General features: G+C 42.8%; 1 protein-coding gene across 3 annotated transcripts in view; it reads right to left on the reverse strand.

Moving 5' to 3' along the window:
- Positions 1 to 21,469, reverse strand: part of PHF21B (PHD finger protein 21B) — a 166,658-nt gene that overhangs the window by 22,381 nt on the left and 122,808 nt on the right. For all 3 annotated transcript variants that reach the window (XM_059816752.1, XM_059816751.1, XM_059816750.1), the window contains 3 exons: positions 19,588 to 19,680; positions 5,035 to 5,385; positions 3,139 to 3,261 (listed from right to left, as the gene is read on the reverse strand). In XM_059816752.1, the coding sequence (XP_059672735.1) occupies positions 3,139 to 3,261; positions 5,035 to 5,385; positions 19,588 to 19,680 (567 nt within the window). The remainder of the gene's footprint in view (positions 1 to 3,138; positions 3,262 to 5,034; positions 5,386 to 19,587; positions 19,681 to 21,469) is intronic.

Below are 21,469 nucleotides of genomic sequence, written 5' to 3' on the forward strand. Positions count from 1 at the left end.
GGATTAAAAACACTGTTTAGCTAACCAACATTTATGGCGGTAATTTTTCTTTTAAATAAAAGACTGCTAGAATGTCCTAGAAAATGTTGCCAGAAATACAAAATTTTACTAATATAAAATTTAGAAAAGCAAAAAGTTTTGGGTGGAATTCTGTTTCTTTCTGTGCTGAACTCAGGTCCTTCTAAGAAAAAAACAAAACCCAAACCACCCCCAAGCCCCCAGGCACTTGCTCCCCAGAGGAGCATCTCCCTTGCGTAATTCCTTCATTTCTTAGCAGAAGTCGTTCTGGTGGGAGAAGGCCCATGACTAGACGGGCAGTTATTGGACTCCATTCCCCGCAGAGCCCCGCTGACGGCAGGGAGCGGGTGGCCCACTCCTCCAGCCCCTCCTCAGCCCCGGAGGGACTGAGCCCTCGTGGCTCAGATCCCAGGAGAGGGCTCTGACCACTAGACCTGGGACACCCTGGGTGGCCGAGACCCTCCATCCTGCTCCTGGGAAAGCCACTCCACAGCCAGGCATCCAGGCATCCTGCCTGCAAGACAGCGGACGCAAGGAGGTTTGCTTTAGTCTAATGATGACATACTTGGGAAAGGAGAAATCTTCGGCTTACGCAAAAGGCATACGTATTGCCGGGGGTGTCCAGGATTGGCTTCATGGCTTCCCAGCAGAATGACCGAGCCAGGAACAACAGACAGTAATTATCCGCAGTCTTTTCTGTTTGTTCAGATACGCTCAGTAACTGCATGTGGGATTCCTGGCTACTGGTAAGTCTGGTAATTTCTGGTGTATTTGTTTTAAATTTTCAGTTTAATCTGTTAAATCCGAGTCTGTCATGACCAACATTTATGTAGAGCCATATTGGAGTTCCTGCCTCAGTTTTGTGCTTTGAAGATAAATAAAGGTGTGGAGAGAAGTGCCTAGAGTGCTTATTTTCTTTTTAAAAATGCCATGGTATCTTTGTTACTATTTGCCTTAAATTTATCATCTGTTTAAAAGCCATGAGTGCTTTTAGAAATGCACAGTATGTCTTTTCATGAAGCAAAACAAAGATTTTCTACAAAACCATTTCATTTTGTAATTACATGTTCTATTTATGTCATTACATGTATTTACACTAATTATGCTGTTAGTTCTAATTACACAAATTGCATAAATACATGATAATCAACTAAAGTTTACTTTCGAAGAACAAAAGAAATTAACTCTAGACCTACATATTTACGGCCGTGAAACAAATCTATGAAAAGAAAAGAACCGTCACACTAAAGGGCATAGCTCCAGCATCCCAGCCAGAAAATTGTGCTTGCCGAGACCTCCAGTAGACACAGTAGGAACAATGTTCTTGGTTACAAAAAAGGTAGTAGGATATTCTAGTTGGCAATTTAATGAAAAGCCCATTAAATTTATGAATGCTATACCAAAAAATTGTGCCCAGTCCCATGGTGTCTTTCTGCATCTCTCGTAATATTCTTTCTGTGACGATAAGTTACAGGCAAAGAGAAATGGATGTTTTTTCTAGCATTTTGTTTTTAAGTAGGATCTACTAGCTTTTCTGCCCATAAGGTGCTACACAAAAAATAATCTTCATAGAACCATAGAATGGTTTGGGTTGGAAGGAACCTTAAAGATCATCTAGTCCCAACCCCCCTGCCATGGGCAGGGACACCTTCCGCTAGACCAGGTTGCTCAAAGCCCCGTCCAACCCGGCCCTGAACACTTCCAGGGTTGGGGCATCCACAACTTCCCTGGGCAGCCTCTTCCAGTGCCTTACCACCCTCATGGTGAAGAATTTCTTCCAAATACCTAATCTAAATCTACTCTCTTTCAGCTTAAAGCCATTATCCCTTGTCCTGTCACTACATGCCCTTGTAAAAAGTCCCCCTCCAACTTTCTTGTAGGCCCCTTCAGGTACTGGAAGGCTGCTATAAGGTCTCCCTGGAGCCTTCTCTTCTCCAGGCTGAACAACCCCAACTCTCTCAGCCTGTCTTCATAGGAGAGGTGCTCCAGCCCTCTGAGCATCTTTCAGAAATACCTCCCTAACCAAAACAGAACCCTACACTCCTGTCATTCAGTGGCAATGAAGATTCATATGAGGGACAGATTTTAAATTTGGGAGGTTGTCTAAGTGTAGCTCTGCAGAGCTTCTGCCATAAAACTGTGAGGCTAAAAGCCACTATTTGTCCTTACCACTGTTTTAACGATACAAACCTCTTAAAATGGTAAAACAAATGACCACCCACATGCCTCAAGTAACATTATAAATTTATATTGTAATAATCCTCTTAAACCTACAGCTCCAAAGATGTTTTCATGCTACACATTTATTAGACTAGTAAGGTTAAGATTTCACATGAGCTGAGCACTTCCACAATAGAAATAGATTCAGTTTGTATAACTTCTCAGATTGCCTCAAAAGTACACACAATCTAATTTGAATACATGTAGTCAAAAACCAAAATGCCTGTTAAAAAGAGACCCCATTTCTACAAGGACTCTGATTTAGATTTTTAGTTTACATCACAAATACAGTTCATCAAAGAGATTTAATCTTATAACCTGCATCCTACTCTTACTCAATTTGAAGGATTTTAATGTATTTCAGACTAGAAAGAATCTGTGTACATGTGGGAAGACATGTACACAGCCAATGCAAGAAACTGTATTCTTAAATACAATCTGAAAAGATTAATTGCAATCTGATAATTAATTGCAAGATTCATTACAAAGAAGATGCAAAAGCTCAGCTTACAAAAAAAAATGTTAATTCAACCTCATACACAGCCTGTAAACCTGATGTCATATATTTGATAACATAAAAGAAAATACCTTAAGCTTGTACACACCTTTCACAAGAGATACAGCTATACCCACGTAAGGTGCCTAGATTATTATGAGATCTACAATTCTTACATTTTGTGACACTGTGAGTTTTGAATGATGCAAACCAAATCTGTCAGAGCACCTCGACTGTTGGGGAAATCACCCCGACTGCAGTGACTGGGTAGGGAGACGAACAGCTGGCAGAACCATGAGCACAAATCAGGAATTACATATGAACACAGAAAAATGTTTAGAATTGGCCCCATAAATTAACCATGCTGTAGCTCACTGATTGAAAAAAAAAGAAAAAAAGATCACCTCTGGATTTTCCTCCTTTTTCTTTTTGGTAGCAGGGGGTCCCTGAGCTGACTCTTCAGGAGGTTTCTTTGTCTCCACTTTACTTTCTGTCTGGGTTTGGACTTGAGGCTGAATAATGATAACCTAAAAGACAATGTACAAATAAAAGAAGATAATTCACTATACGAAACTGGATTTTTCCGCCTGAAACCTTTGATTCTTCTTTGAAGGGTTACTTGATACCCCTACAGACAACAAATACAAGTCACAAGCCAAAAATAGAAAAAATTGGATACCTAGGTTAGACTTCTAAACCCATACATAAGTTTCTAAAAACTAATTTTTATTGGTGCATTATAAACCTACTGCAGCCTAAGGGAGCCACTTGATCAGTGCCTCTGAAAATTAGGACATTTTCTATTTAGGGGACTTCTGAAGCTGACTCAGCAGCCGAGCTTTAGCACTCGTGTTGTCAGTGATTTTAAGGTCTTTCCTTTGATTTTATTTTGCACACAGGTAGAAGAGATGGGATTGCTACACATTCAAAACCGCAGTCTGATCTCAGTCATACCAGCGCTATTTCAGAGCAAGTACATGTGGATGGGAAGGAAGATACTCCTCAATACTACTCACGTAACTGAGATCAGAGTTCAGTCCTCAGCATTTATGAGTTATGAGCAGTGGCTGTCCAGTTTTGCATAAACAAAATAAACTACATGTGTCTTAAATTAAAATTATTTCTGGTTTAGAACCTACAGGAATGACTACACAGATCTCTTATACATGCATGTGTGTTATATATCCAGCTGCTCATATTTGAATTACCGCATGAAGATTTACACGGTGCGCACAACGTTATCTCAGAAGCTATTACATTAAAAGGAATGAAGGACAACAGACAGAACTACACTTGACTTTATACCCACAACCAAAGCTTCGTGAAGGACTACGGAAGACCTTCGCAAGCTCACCTTCTTGATGAAGGTTATTGGATTTGAATGCTGGGCCTTTTCCATCTAGTCCATTGCTAACTTTCAATCAATGTTATTTAGTTATTAGGCACTTTATCTCAACTCAGTCACTCTAGAAGATTCAAGAGCATAAAAAGGGACAGTTTTCTTAGCCAGCAGCCAGTTTAAGTAAGAGAAAAATAAATTATGTTGGAGAAGTGGGGAAGAGATGCCTGCTTTTATTTACCTCAAAGGCCATCCTACATCCTGTATTCTTTTTTAGCACTGTATGAGAACCCGTGTGGCCAACCAGACCCAAAGTACCAGGATCCCAGTAGCAAATTACAGCAAATGTCTGCTGGGTACATTGGCAGCCTTTATTGAATCTGTTTCTGGTATGAGAGTGGTGAAGTTCTTGCATTTCAAAGCTGAAAAGCAGTACAAAGAGGAAACAAGCAATTCATAACTTGATTTTTTCCTGCTGATTCATCTGCTGATCAGTTTTGAAACCCTGAGCTCTCATTTCATTTGGTCTTCCCCGAAAGTGTAGAAGGGAATGCCTGATTATTTGATATACTCCCCGGAGATCAGTCAATATAACTAGTATCACTGTATAATTGAAGAGGGAGTCCATAGGAAATTTGAGCCTGCACAGAATTCAGGGATATTATTAGTGAGGATTGGTTTAAGGAAATGGAAGATCATATGGTCCCATTAATCTCAGGCTACATAATGATGCATTTTGTTCCCACTAAAAAATACGCTTGTATACAGATAAACGTCTACTAGTGTCCATGTGTCCCCTTAAGAATTTTCCCATTGCTTTCTGACTATTTTCTTCAAAAGGAACCACCGACACTACTCTGCACAGGGCTGTGGGCTCCCAGGGGAATATTCTGCTTACATCTGCGATGTAAATCCTGTGTTTGATAGCCAACAGAAAAATGCCGTGAAAAGCAGAACCTACCTTGCTGTCGGCACTAATGAGGAGTGGTTGCACTTTAATGCTGTCGTTGACCACAGAGACAGTCGCGCTGGTGCTGATAGGAGTTGCATTGTTGGGGGAGGTGGAAATGATGGCGTACGCCACACCTGCACTGCTCAGAGGTGATGAAATAGCTGTAGACTCGGTGACACTTTGTGGCTGGCTGTTAGGCGTCTGTACATGGCTGACGGTGTTATTGGCGGTGGGGAGGGCAGGGCTGGGGTTCTTGATGCTGACTACGGTTGCCTTCTGGAAGGTAGGAGGCTGCTTGGAAGGCTGGTCTCTGCACGGGGAGATAGGGAGGCTGTCTGGAATCAGGGTCTTTGGCCTAACCTACAAACAGAGAGTTAGATGCTGTTAGGCACAGCCTCACACCGTAATGAACAAACACCGCACACACGTGCTCTCCCAGTAGAATCTCTAATTGCATTAACGACGGAACAGGAGCATCTAGAAAAACATCATGTAGCAACTCGAAGTAGCCAGCCATTCATTTACTTGTAGATATGTTCCCAGCGCTTCTCAGCTGGGTCATTTTGGAGTCCTTAACTCATTGCAATGCGGAACGAGAAGGGAGGAAAAAGTCAATTCCTCACTTTTATTAGCACACATCCGTACAAATGCTACGCAAGTCACATCCAGTTCTCAGTAGGGATGTTTAAGCCAAAGCCTTTGCAAAGAATGGAAACCCCAGGCGCAATAATTTCCTGTTCTGAAGGACACAACACTCTTGCTATGAATTAAAGAGTGGGAACTGAATCACTAAGGGAGTTGTGGGAAAGCGTTCGCAGGAACAGTAAGCGTATGCATTTATACTGGTGGATCAGTGAATGAAGATCCTCACGTTTTTAAGATGTGCCGTGTCTAATGGAGAGGAGATCAATCATGCAATCACTCAGCCCACCGAAAAAAAGAAAAAAAAGAAGAGAGGGGAAGAAAAGAAACCCACAACCGTCAAACTTCATATTTTGCTGCTGCAAGTAAAGAGCTAGCTTGCAGCTGCGGGTGGATGCAGAAGGAACTTCCACGGATGGCGGGAGAAACTGTTTGCCAAGATTTGTGAAGGCTGCGGCTGTACCCAGAGCCATGAATGAGAGCTGCAAACAATTGTTTTCAGCTAATGCGATGTGTTTCCAGTGGGGTAATTAACGTCACCCTGTCAAAATGGCTCTGCCTTAACAACGTGTTAAGCAGAGTTCCAGGATTGAAAATAAATAATTTAAACTGCTTCACATGAAGTTAACTTCACTCCCAGCTTATTCGTTAACACGGCCAGATAAAACAGTCGGTTCCCCCTGCGCTTATTTAGTCCTGTCACTTCTCGCACCTTCCATACTGTGAAACAAAATGACAAGTTGTAACAGACAGACAAGGGAAACGGCCGCCTGCGTCGCTGCGCCGCAGTCTACGGGAGCCCTCCCAACCACGCCGGCTTCAATCTTGAGCCTAAGTAAGCAATTTAATGAAAACACAGGGATTTACTGACGTGCAGAAAATCATCCCTCAAGGCTGGCCATCATCCTCCAGGGCATCAAGGAGGAGCCGTACCCGTTTGTCCACGCGGCAAATATTAAGCGCAGCAACACACATATTGCGAGCTCTTCGTGTTTTGATAACTCGGCCCTCGACTGCCGACAGGATTCTAACACCTACGAGCAGTGCAAACGCGTATTAGAGGCACCGTCCCTCTCGGGAGCGTCTAAATTGTCAGTAGCCAAGGTAGATGGAAAGCGAAAGAGGCAACAGAGCCGAAGAAGAGCGAAGAGGAGGGTTTGCCGGAGGTCCTGCAGCAGACTCATGACAAAGCCAGGGAGCCGCTGTGTTCGGCTCGCAACTTCAGGGTAACACTGGAAGGCCTCATAGACCCACTGCAAAATGGTGCAAAACGATGCTAACCTATGACTAACCGTATTCAAGATACACTGACAGTAACGGAAGGGTTTTCTACTCTTCATCCCCTATCCAGTCACTTTGTGTAATGGTTATTTGATTTATTTAGTTAAGGTAGCAGACAAATACCCTGGCCAAGTTGTTGGCCAAGAGAGAAGTCTGTAATTAGCTCATATCCATAATTAGTTAACGGTCTTATTTTCAAAAGTAGTGCACAGAGGATTGGTTTAAACCCATCTTGGCCCAGGCGTTCTGCAAAATTAAGGCTTCTAACATAAACAACAGCTCAGCGCAATAGGAGACATGATACTTAAAGCAACTTGTTCATGTCTGTATCAGAGTCAGTTATACAAGCAGATCTTGTAATATCTACTTTTATATTTTCATAATAATATCCTTTCCCTCCTATTTAAGTCTCTCATATGTAAGCCTTTAACAAATTGCTCATGCTCATGTGCTCAGAGACACGTTCACAGAAATAGTGTCATTATTCAGAAAAGAAAGTCTGAGAAGCTTGGCAAAATACAATTAAAATGTATTACCATGGCTAAAAAATCCAAATGTAATTCTTAGCTGTTCGGCTAACATCTAAATTTTACCATCTCTCCTTAAAACAAAATAATTTTCTTGTAAATTGATGTAACATCCGTCACCAACAGAAATACTGTAAACACACAGATAAGCACATATATACAGAGAAAGAGAGAGAGAGAGAGAGAATAAGGAGTGGTTCAGATCAAAGACTCAATAGAACAGTCACTGAGATCTTCAGAAAAAAATCAAGTCTGACAAAAAAATCAGCTCAGGAGTTTTTCTAGCCAAAAACTGTCATGTAGTCTACCAGCATCTACTGTGCCTGTCACTCTTAATTGCACTTTTATATTTAACCAAAAGCCTAATTAAAACTAAATGCCTATATATATCCCAGCTATATAATTACCTTTTCTGCACTATTACATAGATATTGACTGTCAGATGTAATACCTCAGTGAACCCCATACACACCCTTAATACACATTCTGCAGGTTGTGGCTGAATGCACATTCCTTTGCTATAAAATAAGTTCTTCCTGCACAGACAATTAAACAGGCTGAATTTTCCCAAGTCACGGGCTCTCTGTAAAGCGCTGCATACTGAAATGCCTGATGTGACTTACCAAACTGGTAGAGCAGAAGAACATAGGCCGGGCGCTTTCTGCCACCGTGTGATCCGAAGGAGGTATAGCGGGCGGCGTAGTCCCAACCCCTGCGAATTCCCTGGCAAGCTCCGCTAACGTTGTCCAAGCATATTTATTCGCAATTGTAGAATAATAACCAGGGTTGACTACAGAAGAAGTTTCAGGTGCTCCCAAGTTAAAGCTAAAGTAAGTGCAAATCATGTTTATTTCTACAGCCCGCGGGCACGGATCCAAAACGGAAAGCAAGCATGGAAGCCCCTTGTGCTCTAACACCGATGAACCTTCCCTCCTTGAACATAAACACTAAGCATAAGCACTTAATAAACAGCTAAGTGAAAGACCTTTAGCAGAGCTTCACGTTAAAAACCAAACCGCTACAGTAATCTGTGCGAATAAATGGTGTCAGCTGGGGAGAAAAAAAACGAAGGAAAGAGCTAGTGTAAATCCCTTCTCCTCACAGCAAAACTGTAGCTTAAATGTGGGAGATGAAAGGAGGACAGTGGCACCAGCAGAAGTTTGGAAGTTGACAGTCGCCGAAGAAGAAGTGGAGAAAAACGAGGGCAGGGCACGGACGGCATTTCACACACGAGGTATCAAAAAGATGTTTTCTACTGGAAGTAGCACAGGTTGGATGGCACCGGTCCCCATTACAAGAGCCACAGAAATAAAAGGTGCAAAAGTTTAGCAAAGGAGAAGAGAAAAAGACAGCATGTATGTTACCAAGCGAAAACTGCAACGGTTGGCGAGCGCTGCAAATAACAATTCTCCTGTAGCTCAACCCTCCTCTCCCCAAATATCTTTCATTTAACTTCTGACAGCTGTCAAAACAGAATGTGATACTACCAGGGCTCTAAATGCAGGAGAAGAGAGAGCTGCTTCTTGAATATAATGATTTCACAAACCCGTGTTGTTCCTGAGTTGCCTCAACACCCACGATAACAGAAACATTTGATTTTAGGCGGCGATGCTCAGACACCCCGGGTACTTCTCAAATAGCCTGCTGGTGAGCACACTGTTCAAGAAGATATTCCCAGACCTGAGATGTCACTAGGCGGGGGCTGTCTGCTTTTCAGACAGGGAAATAACAGGGAGCCCGATCCCGTGAGATGCGCAGAGTGCTCTTTTGTTCAGCAACCTCTAATTTCATATATTTTAGAGTTTCAGATCAGGAGGGAATCGGCTCCTGTGACTAATATGACTTCTTGTATATCCCTTATCATTAAGCTCGATCCAGATCTCCTCATATGAAGCCCAAAGGCTTCCATTACACGGAAACATCATTCCAGCTCTCAAGAGCGCAAATTGTTGAATACCGCAGAGGTGAACGAACTGCTGAGCGGCGGAGGTGGGGGAGCCTGATGTGTGTCACCATTGACAAAGGCAACCGTGATCATGGGCAATCTATTTCCTGAGCTACATCCCATCAGGTGAGCTGCTCCCATGCTGTAATAAAGCAAAAGAAGGTAAAAAAGAAAAACTCCTTAAAAATAAGCCCTCAAGATCCAACCCAAACAAGTATGGGGGAAAAGGAGGAGAAGGAAAGGAAAGCACACAATTCCTCCCATCTCTGTGGGCAATCCTATGTAGTCCTAAAGGACAGGATTTAATTAGAACAGTTATCTCTGTGCAGATCTGCAGGTGCTATGAGAATTGTTAAGGCCAATCCTGGTAAATGTGTTCTCCTTACGGCCTAGCAAAGAAGGGAAGTTAACAAGTGCACTTCAATTACAAAACCAAAAGGGATCACCATGATCCTCCAGCTCAGACCGGCCATAGAATTTCTCCCAGAAACTGAAGACTGATTTTAAAAGAAAATACTAAAGACTTCTTAACGATTAATTCATCACGAGCCCCAATAAACTGTTATAATATTTTATTATGCTCATGACTGGCATTTTATTGAGAGGTTGAATTTGCCTAACTTCAGCTTCCAGTCCTGGATCTTGTTAGAGCTTTGTCAGCATCGCTGAAGAGCCCTTCCCCGCCCCAGTATCAGATATCAGCTGGATCGTGCTCAGCATCAATCAGCCCTTCATACTGGCGGGGCCGATCTCTATGAGAGTAAATTTTTCAGCTCAACGCAATATCACATTGCCTTTGAGAGAAAGGCCATTATTCACACTTTATTTTCACTTCACCCTTGTACTCAGAGCTTAAAAACAAAAACTCCGAATGGATTTGGCACAATTCATATGTCAGAGAGGCAAAGTGCCGGGAGCAGCAGACAGAGCTTTCATTCTTGAAAAGCTTTAGAGGATCACACAGAAAACATTAGCAATGGCTGATAAAATGAGTGCAATATGGGGTAATTATGTCCTTCACCAGAATGAACAGATGCACACTGACTTCAGTAAAGCTGTGTCTATTTATGCCAGCTGAGGACCGACTCTCTCCCTCTTCATTTTAATCAATAAAAATTACGCAAAAGTAAAGATTCTGCGTAACTTTACAGCAATGACACACCTTAAAATCCAGATTGCCTAACTGACCTGAATACAAGTGTTTCCAGCTTGGCTGATTTTTGGTTCCTTTCCTGATAAGCTCCTGTTATCTTCAGCCTGGACTGAGACCACAGTCAAAATAAACACAGTTTATTTTCTTGCCACAAGGGGAAGATTTAAAACCACACGTGGCTATGGATCCACATACACTTTTCTTCCTTCCCCTTGATGGGGCTACACAAAAAGGAAGTTACTCTTCAGTGTGCATCGTGAGGAAACCCCAGGCAAGATGACCCAGTTCCGTGAATCCTGCGTCCACATACAATGCAAGCCTCTCCTCAGCATCTTCCTGGAATATTAGCCTGGGGAGCCACAGAAGAATGATATGAAATGCAGGGCAAAACCCAAGCAACTTCTCCAGCCCACCTTTCCAATCCTGCTGCTCTGGACAGATAGGACCAGGGAAGAAATCTCAATCTGACTGAAACCAACAGCAAGTTTGAGTAGACTTCAGTAAGGCCACAACTGCAACTAGCACCTCGAAACAAACCCTAGTCTCTCCTTTTACATGCCATGCAACCCAAGAATCACTCTGTGGTATTTTCCACACATATTCAAATTACGTGCACTATATCAGACATTTTCCACTGGACTGTATACCTACCATGCTTTGGTATTTCAATTTGTTAGTCATGGATAGCCAACTTTAGTGTAAAGGTGACACACAGGTAACACAACCCCTGGGCAATTTTTAAGAAGACAAAGCTATTTCATTTAGTTTTTCTTCTCCTTCAGCTTCGCTTGACGCTACAGAAACGGAAGTTTTGCTGAGAGGGATGTTTGCGTGGGAATCCGCCAGCTCTGCTTTTTGTGGCTGTTGGCATAAGGCAGTCAGGTGGGAGTTCTTTATTAAAAATGTTATCGGTGTTTTGAACACAAAACTGTATTTTCACAGGAAGTTGACTGACTTTTGCTAATGAAATGTACATTTTCTCCTCAGCTATACTGTCTGTATTTTCTGGTTTGGCATTGCTGCTATTGAGTTGATGATTCATTAAGTGGCTCTTTTCCATTTGCAAAGGGGAAAACTACCATTAAACCAGCAAATTAAAATCAATATTGTTCCAAAAAATAACAAGTAGGGGTTGAAGTTGACAAGGATATCTGCTTTTTTTCCTTCTGCACAATGATTCTGTCCTTGAATATGCAGTTATCTGTGTGCCTCTGAGGAAAGAATTTAATCCTTATTGTTTAGGATTACAATAGAAATATAAAAGCTAGACTGTGATTATACACACCAGTCAATAACTTACTTCCATTTCTACTCTCTTCAGCATTACAAGTCAGCTTCCTTCTCTCACAGATACTCATCTATGATTAACTTACTTCAATTTAAACATAAAGTGTCCATGAAGCCTTTAGGCACAAACGAGTGAACATCTGTCTGCTTTCCTTCTATCCGTATACTTTCACAGGCGAGCTCAGGACTAACCCACGCAGCTGGGCATTCACCAGACTCAAAATCTGGTGTCACTTTAAAGACCATGAATGTCACCACTTTGTACCATCCATCACCTTAAGAGCTTTTCCTGCTTCTAGACCACAATAACGGCGCATTATAATGATTTGACCAGCCTCAACTCATTTACTAGCCAAAATCAAAAAACTTGAAAGACAAAATAATAATAAAAACAATGACAAAAATCGTTTCTGTCTGCTAACAGCCTGAGCAAGATGGAAGCACACAAAAACCTCAGACATCAGGAGATGAAAATGAAGGGTTTAGGGACAGGAGGCAGTGCAGTGAATACCTCCAAGCCTCTGCTGAGGTACTGCAGACAGAAAACCCTCCTATCCGCCTGTCATTCGGCCAGAGGCCAACCGCAGGCTTGTACAACCGGCGTGGAGGCTCAGAGATGCAGCACAGTCCATATCCAAGCCAGACATGGATCTGAAGCCACGCCATTCGCATGGATGCAAATAGCGTCAGTGGAGAGAGGGGACATTTCTTCTCATCTTCCTGATACTCTGCAAAGCAGTATTTGTCGTGGAGAAACACAAGAGTTTTTCACCTGGGAAAAAGGTACCATGTCAGATGTTAAAATGGCTTGAATATTTCCTGGGGTTTGTACGGATACTTTAAGCTCCTACGTGCAGACTGTCATGGAGATCTGACTTCCATGGAGGTTCTTTTCAAAATGTTGAGGACACCGATTGGATCTGAAGGTCTTCAGCATCAGTAACAGCCAGTTCTGCTTCTCCTTCCCCATCACCCTGGATCAGTTCTTTCATCAAAACAGACAACTGACACTGAAACTCAGAAAGGCAGAGGTAACAGAGGGAGGTACGTTGGAAAATTTGCATCTGGGTGTAGTCCCCCTTTGCTACACCACATGCGTTCACCTTTGTCCAAACTGCAGAAGACCTGATTTCTCATCACTGCCAACCTCTGGCGTACCACCATCCACATGGAACAGTTCTTATCGCACCACCTTAGTCATACCTTCATCTCTCTTGGCTGCATTACAGCAGAGTAAAATACATACCATGGAGCACTCCAGATGCTCCAACAAACCCACGCCTCTCTCAGCAACACAGGCTACCTATCAAACCTATCCACTAGTGCGTAACTGAGATTCCCACAGATTTTCAATGAAGTATCGTGTTTTCATCCCAATCTTCAAAGACTTAGTATGAAAGGCCAAGGTGGCCACGTGTCTCTGGTGCAGAGTCTCGACGGCAAGGCTGATGCTCATGTAGGCAGGCGTCTCAACCTTCTTCTCTACGAATTACGGGCATGAACCTCATCACTTTCTACAATAATAATTTTCTACGTTATACTCCTCTGACAGAAATATATAGTGGCATGCAATTAATAGTAGCATGCCTATTAAAAATAAGCAAACTGATAAAAAGGAACCCTAATCAGAACGCTCAGCTGCACGCGCTTCTTCCCAAAGGGAAAGGATGAGAGAAGAAATAGCTTACAACAGATGTTAATCTTTGTGCTTAACACATTACCGGAAGGTGCTTCAAATACAGTGACAAGCACAGTATAAAAGCTTGTATAGAATAAAACAGATTAACAACGATATTTATTAAGAGCTACATTCTCAGCGAGGCCTCTGCAAACCTTTCTTTTGAAAAAGCAATTTTGTTTCTGTTTTCTGCACGCATACAGTCAATGAATATTAAATACTGTTGCAAAACCCTTAGCTTGGTTATATACCACACTGATTAAGTTACCTTGAATTAGATTATCTCTCTTCTCCTCCACTAGCATTCCAACACATCCCCCTGGAAGCGCTGAGGGTTACATACCAGAAAGGTGCATGACATCCCTCAGGGGATTATAGTCCTTTTCTCCTCTGATATTGTAATAGCGACTTTACCCAATTCAATTATTCCTTACTCAAACAAACAATAAACTGCTCTTTTCTCTCCATTGCACAATTCTGTGTAACTTTTTGTACAAACATGTATATCTGCTAGCTTTTTTCCCCGTTTCACAAAAGGCGGACTTGCATTTAGTAATATTTTCCCATTTTCTAATGGCTATGCACAGTCTTAACACATTACACTTAAAAATAATGATTTTTTTTTTTTCCAGACGTATGATGCAAACAAAGAGAGGCTTTGCCACAGACCAATCTGTTAACACATTTCTTCTACAGTGCACAGTGGCATCACACAACTTGGGTTCTCTCTACAGGAGTCGTTTTCCTTTCAAGAAATCTTCCAGAAGCCCTATCACCGAGGAAGCCGGGAGTAGTGGATGGTTTTGGTACACACATGAAGAGAAGCGGCAGCTATCAGTGGAACTGCGCTCATGAGAACTATAACAAGAGATTTTAAAAATGAGAACGTGCGTTTAAGTTTTGGGAACATCTAGGGACCGCGGTCTCTGGCTGGGCTCACGCGGTACCCAGTGATGAACAAACACACGGTGACAAAACAACCCCTGTCCCAAAGCAGCCTGCAGCCCAGTGACCGAATTCAGACCCTACCGGACTATGCTTATTAAAATCACTACAGAAGATAAAAAATAAGCAGCACCTGAGAGCAGAACTGGCCCGAGTCAATTGAAAAACACCCACGTTTCATCGAAAGCGGTTGTGCGAACCTGTTTCTTTTCACCGCTAACCTGCGTGACAGCTCCACCGCAGGCGTCCGCTACGCGACTCTCTGCTCTACTCTAATCAGCAGTGTCATGAGCAAAGCCATCCCGAGCCCTGCCTTCAACCAGGACTGGAAAAATAGGTCAGGGAAATAGCATTATAATCTGATTTAACTGCTATTCAAATCATCACAGTCTCTCCATTAATTTGAACGAGAATTGGATTGGGCCCAAATTACTGCCAACAAAATGGGAGGTTTATTTTAATATCTTCACCATTTCATTTAAAATCTTCATTCGAAGAACAGACAATAAGATTTCCCACATGCCTTCAGGTGGCTACAGTGCGACTTAAATTTTTATGTAAACCAATTCAAAATAGACGGACTGTCTGCACTGCAGCTGGAAATTGGAACCCCAACCTGACATAAGGCCACCGCCTCCTTACAGTTGATGGGTGCCATAAAGCAGAGGAACAGCTCAAGAGTAAGAGAGTGCGTCACCCGTGTGTTTGAGTGGAGAACCTCCAGGATTTGCTTCTCAGAGTACAGTGGAGAGTCTGCAGTTTCAAACCATCTCAGCCAGCTAGAAAACTCAAAGGCCAAAGTAAGAAAAGAAAGACTACCTGGAATTAACTTCCCAAACATCACAGAAATTTATTTATTTGATGGAAGCAAAAACAACTTCATATGCTGTAAAAAAATATTAAAAAAAAGAAAAGAGAAAAGGTCCGTCAAAGACACTTGTTTTGGCAAATAACGAATGCCTAAAGAAACATTGTTTGTATTGTGCAATGAACGTGTAATTAATGTTTGTTTGTTCACCATTTAATAGCAGTTCTGCACTAAGTGATGGGCTTTTGCTGCCATTTGTGAATGTGCAGATTTTGAAACTTCATTCCCCATCTGGAAGAGCTCCCAGGGGGTCATATCATAAACCCATTCAAATGAAGAAAACAAATGACAAGTAGCTGTACAAATGTGGAAAATGAGAAAGCTGTATGTATTACTTTACGTAAGTATTGTTAAGTGCCTCAGTTTACTTGTGTGGTATTTTCCTGCTTGGTTGCATAGAGTTATATCAAAAGAGGCTGTCTAGACGAGGGGAATGAAAGCATCAAAAATATGAAACTCCTTTAGATGTGATGAGGGGCCCTTAAATGGAGGAGTCCCCTGTTTCTTTCCAGCCAGCCTGGCAAAGTTTATGCCTCTCATGCCTACATCTAAATCTAAAGGGAGTCTGAAATCCCAAAGAAATTATGAGGTTGGCCAAAAGGAGAAATGTCAGGTAGCAATCGGTGTGCTGCCAAGAACGCAGACACTGACCTGGATTAATCCCACTTACCTACATGCACCTGAAACAAGTGCAATCGGTCTGGCTAAGAGTGAAGCCACTTCCAGAGGGCGACGCAGAGACAAGAAGGTTCCTAAAATGGCAGGGATCCCAAAAGGGATCCATCCAGGCTTTCCACCCCTCCAAAGACAAGAAGAGAGGCAGCAGCACGTACAGCCAGCTTAGGTGATTGCCACTGTGCCTGCCACGGCACTTGCACAAACTACACCTAGACTTAGCTGCTCGAGTAAATAGGCAGGCACGCAGGTGGGCTTATGGAAGCCTTTGCTGCTATGGTTTCATTGCTGTTAGGGCTCTACACAATTCACCGGTAAAGCCAGACTTCGCAGAGATGGAGGTTGGGGAAGGTGCCATACCTTGCAGCACAAGACCCAGCTATAGCTACCATGCATGAGTACGGACATTGTACTGCTTTAATTCTTTGTGCGAAATACTACGGACTTCTTGGTAGAGGAGTGGTGAATATTGTTTTGTTTTGAAAAAGCTGTCCCTTTAATCTGCTGCTACACAGGCACCCAAAGCAAAGGTTTTAGCAGATGCCAAACTCAGCTGGACCCTGCTCGTTAGTGTGCTTGGGAAATGGTGGCAAAGCTGCCTCTCAGAAAATCAGTCCCAGAACGGTAGGATTGTGCCACTAACTCAGGGCAAGGTACAGGAGCCATGCCTGTCACCCACGGGGCGCAAAAGGTTAGTAACCAGCCCACTCTGTAACCAAGTGTCCTGGTTTGGGCTGGGATGGAGTTAATGTTCTTCCTTGTAGCTGGTATAGTACTGTGTTTTGGATTTAGGATGAGAATAATGTTAATAACACACTGATGCTGTAGTTGTTGCTGAGCAGTGCTCACACAGTCAAGGACTTTTCAGCTTCTCACGCTGCCCTGTCAGCAAGGCGGCTGGGGGTGCACAAGAAGCTGGGAGGGGACACAGCCAGGACAGCTGACCCAAACTGGCCAGAGGGACATTCCATACCATATGACGTCATGATGAACTAAAAAAAAAAATGGGGAGGAGTTGGCTGGAGGTGGGGGTAGGACCGCTGCTCGGGAATGGGCTGGGCATCGGTCAGCGGGTCATGAGCAACTGCATTGTGCATCACTTGTTCTGTGTATTCTTTTATCATCATCATCATCATTATTATTATTATCTTCCTCTTCTGTGCTATTAAATTGTTTATATCTCAACCCATGAGTTTTAACCTTTTCTCCATCTCCCTCCCCCGTCCCACTGGGGGGGAGTGCGCGAGCAGCTCTGTGGTGCTTAGTTGCTGGCTGGGGTTAAACCACGACACCAAGTCTGATGCATAATAGCCGAGAGGACATGGCCTGTGATAGGATTTAATTCTGTACTTTTTCCAGCTCCTACTGGAAGATACTATACGCCCCTTAATTTCAAAAATTATTTTTAATTTGGCGCTTGTTTTCTCAGAGCTGTGAGGGAGAAAAGGGAGATGTTCTTTACTATAATACCTTTGTGGTATTACATGGCCTTGCTTCCTGGTATTTTTATATTTCCAGCTGAAGCTTCCAGTCCTCCGGGGCCACAGATTCCTACCGACCCTCAAGATTTGCCAGAGATGACTATGCACTCACCTACAGTTATCACAAAGGAGAGCTTTCACAGCGATACAGTGCTGCAGCTCACTGACAGTGGCCTCCCTGATCTCCTGTATCCAGCTGTATCTGGGAATGACAGCTTTACAGCACTCTGATTTACAGCTATATTAAATATATTTTGAAGGCATTTGGCAAAACTTCCCACTTGTAGACGAAAACTTGATCTCTCTTAGACATCAAGCAGAAAGCTTTGATGGGTGGAGGGAGTTCCCCACTAGGAAACAATATGGAAATTTTAAACTTCTCTGTAAGCTTTGATGGGAGAGGAACATATAGACCATGATGAACTGCAAAGGAGGACATAGCCTGTAAATGGGGCAAGCTGTTGCTGAAGGAGGAGGTATTGGCCTGGGAAAAAGCCAGAAAAAACTCAGAACATAAGACGTCCCTCAGATAACGTGGTCTTACCTACAGCTGCCTACTTCATTTTTTTGTTTTGACAGAAATGAGATTGCTGTGTGGTTATTCCCCATGCTATCTATATGAAATAGAAAATTTAGTGAACTATGGCTTAGGGCTGCTGAGGAAAGGTCGGTGTTTCATTAGTATTAAGCATGATTGCACAAACAGCTCTGAAATGGAAGGCTGTGCTAGGAAAGGAGTGAAACAAAGTGCACTACAAAAAAAAATAATGAGCTAAACACCAAGACAGAAAGGATATCTGTTCTTTTCACAAAGTTGAGGAAATCAGCTCCCTCCACTTTTTCCAATTCTTCAGAATTGAATCTTACACTGGATGAAAATTTTTCTACTTAACAAAGGTATAGAACATTGATGCTTCTCTAAGTGCAGCATTTGCAATGCCATCATCATAGCTGAAACATAACCTTAATGATAATTTAAGCCCCTGTTACAGGTCTTTCAGCTGCTGTTGAACCTCATCTATTTTCAGGAGCAATCTGCTCATCTTTGACACCCCAAAATGGCAGAAATCAATGTATTATCATGCTGTAAGAACAACTGAAAAGCAAAGCCTTGAACTTGATAAGAAAACTATAACCTTCCTTTATGTTCACAACTTTGCCTTCCACAAAATGTAATTTAAAGAGAGAATTTAAGAACTTTATCTTGGAAATACTCCTTCCTCCAGGCAGATTTAGCTCACAGATCTTCTACTAGATTCTGCCACTAAGAAAATATTAGGAAAAAAAATAGAGGAACAATAGGAAGACCCAACATTGACTTCAATGCTAGAAAAGTGTTCACATATGAGAAATAGACCTCTAAGGGCCACACAGGGAGAACTATATTTATACTTAATAATCATGAATCTGAAAAGCAAACCCTACAACTGCAAGCAAAACACTTGTTGAAAACGACATCCAAAAATTTTGAGAAAGAGGGTTGAAATGGGGAATGAAGTGTATGGTTAGGGAAACAGTGATGGATATTCAGAAAAGAAAACACAGTTTGAAGAGATTTTAAAAATCTGTGAGTGTAACTCTCCTTTCACTCCTACCCAGCCAATCTTCCCTTAGTCTGGCACCTGGGTTAGCTGGGGCAAAACTTTATGCTGGGATAGACAGGGATAAGGCAAATAAGCTAGTAAAAGAATGTGTGAGGCTAAATATTGAACAGACAGCTTAATACTTCCACCACTTTTTTTAATTACAGAATTGCAGATTTTTACCGCTGTGATTTGTGAGATTCATCTTATAAAGCATAAATTTACATTTCACCGTATGTAGTTTGTTCTTCCAAAATGAATCTGCAATATTTTTTATAGCGTTTCATTGTGCTAACAGTATGCTCCCAGAAGAAAACTGATTTATCTTTTTTTTCACAAATTGGAGAAAATCACAACTCTGCTGTTCAACTCACTGCAGGTGAGTCTTTATTCAGCAAAATGAGTGTGCTGACCTACCCAGGCCTGGGCACCAAACAGGAACAGAGTAGAATACATATAAAATGACACAAACCCCGCTTTGGAACTGTATTTTGTACCTGAGGTAGCACTGCTGGTCCTTGTCCTGCCAACCTCTGCAAGGAGCTGACCTGAGGAACCTTAATGGGCACTGCAGTGATAGTTCCCAAAGTCTGTTGGAAGAAAAACAGTTGAACACAGCTTAAAACACTTGCACAGCTTCCCCAGAGAGAATCTGCCCGACCCAGCGGTTCCCCTTCCAGCTCTTTGTCTCTTCCCAACTTACAACGGAAGGGTATAATACATGAGTCCATTTGAAACTCACTCTCTTCTGCCTAAAGAGTCAGAGACTCTTCCTTCTCTTTAACCATCTCTACAAAGCACTGTTAAGTAAAGCCTATTGTCTCCTTAGAGCATGCAGTAATTCTGCGTGCAAAGGTTACATCTCATTGTCGTGAAGATTTTTTGGCACACAAAGAAAACACAAATGTGCTGCCACGGCTGAAGGCTGCCTAGGCACTAGCTCGTTTTCAGAAGAGACCTGAAGAAAGGTGAAACGCACCACAGTGAAACTTCAAAATGTGCATTGGTATGATGATGCATTTCATGGTAGCCAGGGTCATAAGGGAAGTTCACTGTGTCTTAGTAAAGAGTAAATACTGAATTATTAAAACTGAAAGCTACCTATAAATCTACTACAGCACGCTGTAACATAACATTCAGCTAAGACGACATCCATTTGGGCTGACACAGAAGCTATTACTATCCATGTTTATTTTTTCTCCTCACCCTCCTCTTAGTTGTACAACAAATTTATTCAAAGCTTATTTAAGAGAGAATAGAATAGAATAGACTGTTTCAGTTGGAAGGGACCTACTAGTCCAACTGCCTGACCACTTCAGGGCTGACCAAAAGTTAAAGCCTATTGTTAAGGGCATTTTCCAAATGCCTCTTAAACACTGACAGGCTTGGAGCATCGACCACCTCTCTAGGAAGCCTGTTCCAGTGTTTGACCACCCTCTCAGTAAAGAAATGCTTCCTAATGTCCAGTCTAAACCTCCCCTGGTGCAGCTTTGAACCATTTCCACACGTCCTATCACTGGGTACCAGAGAGAAGAGCTCAGCACCTCCCTCTCCAGTTCCCCTCCTCAGGAAGCTGTAGAGAGCCATGAGGTGGCCCCTCAGCCTCCTTTTCTCCAAACTAGACAAACCCAGAGTCCTTAGCCGCTCCTTATAGGACGTGCCTTCCAGCCCTGTCACCAGCTTTGTTGACCTCCTCTGAACGTGTTCAAGGACCTTCACATCCTTCTTAAATTGTGGGGCCCAGAACTGCACACAATACCCAAGGTGGTGCCGCACCAGCGCTGAATACAGTGGGATAATCACCTCTTTTGACCGTCTGGTTACGCTGTGTTCGATGCACCCCAGGATGCGGTTTGCCCTCTCGGCTGCCAGGGCACGCTGCTGACTCATGTTGAGTCTGCTGTCAACCAGCACCCCCAGATCCCCTTCTGCAGGGCTGCTCTCTAGCCACTCCTCTCCCGATTTATACTTGTTCCCAGCATTACTCCATCCTAGGTGCAGAATCCGGCATTTCGACTTGTTACATTTCATCCCGTTAATCACAGCCCAATGCTCCAATCTATCTAGAACCCTCTGAAGGCCTCCTCTTCCTCAAGAGACTCAACAGCACCTCCCAGTTTGGTATCATCAGCAAACTTGCTAACGGTGCGTTCAACTCCTGCATCCAGATCATTGATAAATATATTGAACAGCACTGACCCTAGAATTGAACCCTGAGGAACACCGCTGGTGACCGGTCACCAGCCAGATGTGGCCCCATTCACTACAACCCTTTGAGCCCTGCCCTTCAGCCAGTTCTTCACCCAGCACAGCGTGATCCCGCTCATCCCACAGCTGGACAACTTGTCCAGAAGGATGCTGTGAGGGACAGCATCAAAA

The sequence above is a fragment of the Gavia stellata genome, chromosome 4 (assembly GCF_030936135.1).
Source record: "Gavia stellata isolate bGavSte3 chromosome 4, bGavSte3.hap2, whole genome shotgun sequence".
Classification (NCBI taxonomy): domain Eukaryota; kingdom Metazoa; phylum Chordata; class Aves; order Gaviiformes; family Gaviidae; genus Gavia; species Gavia stellata.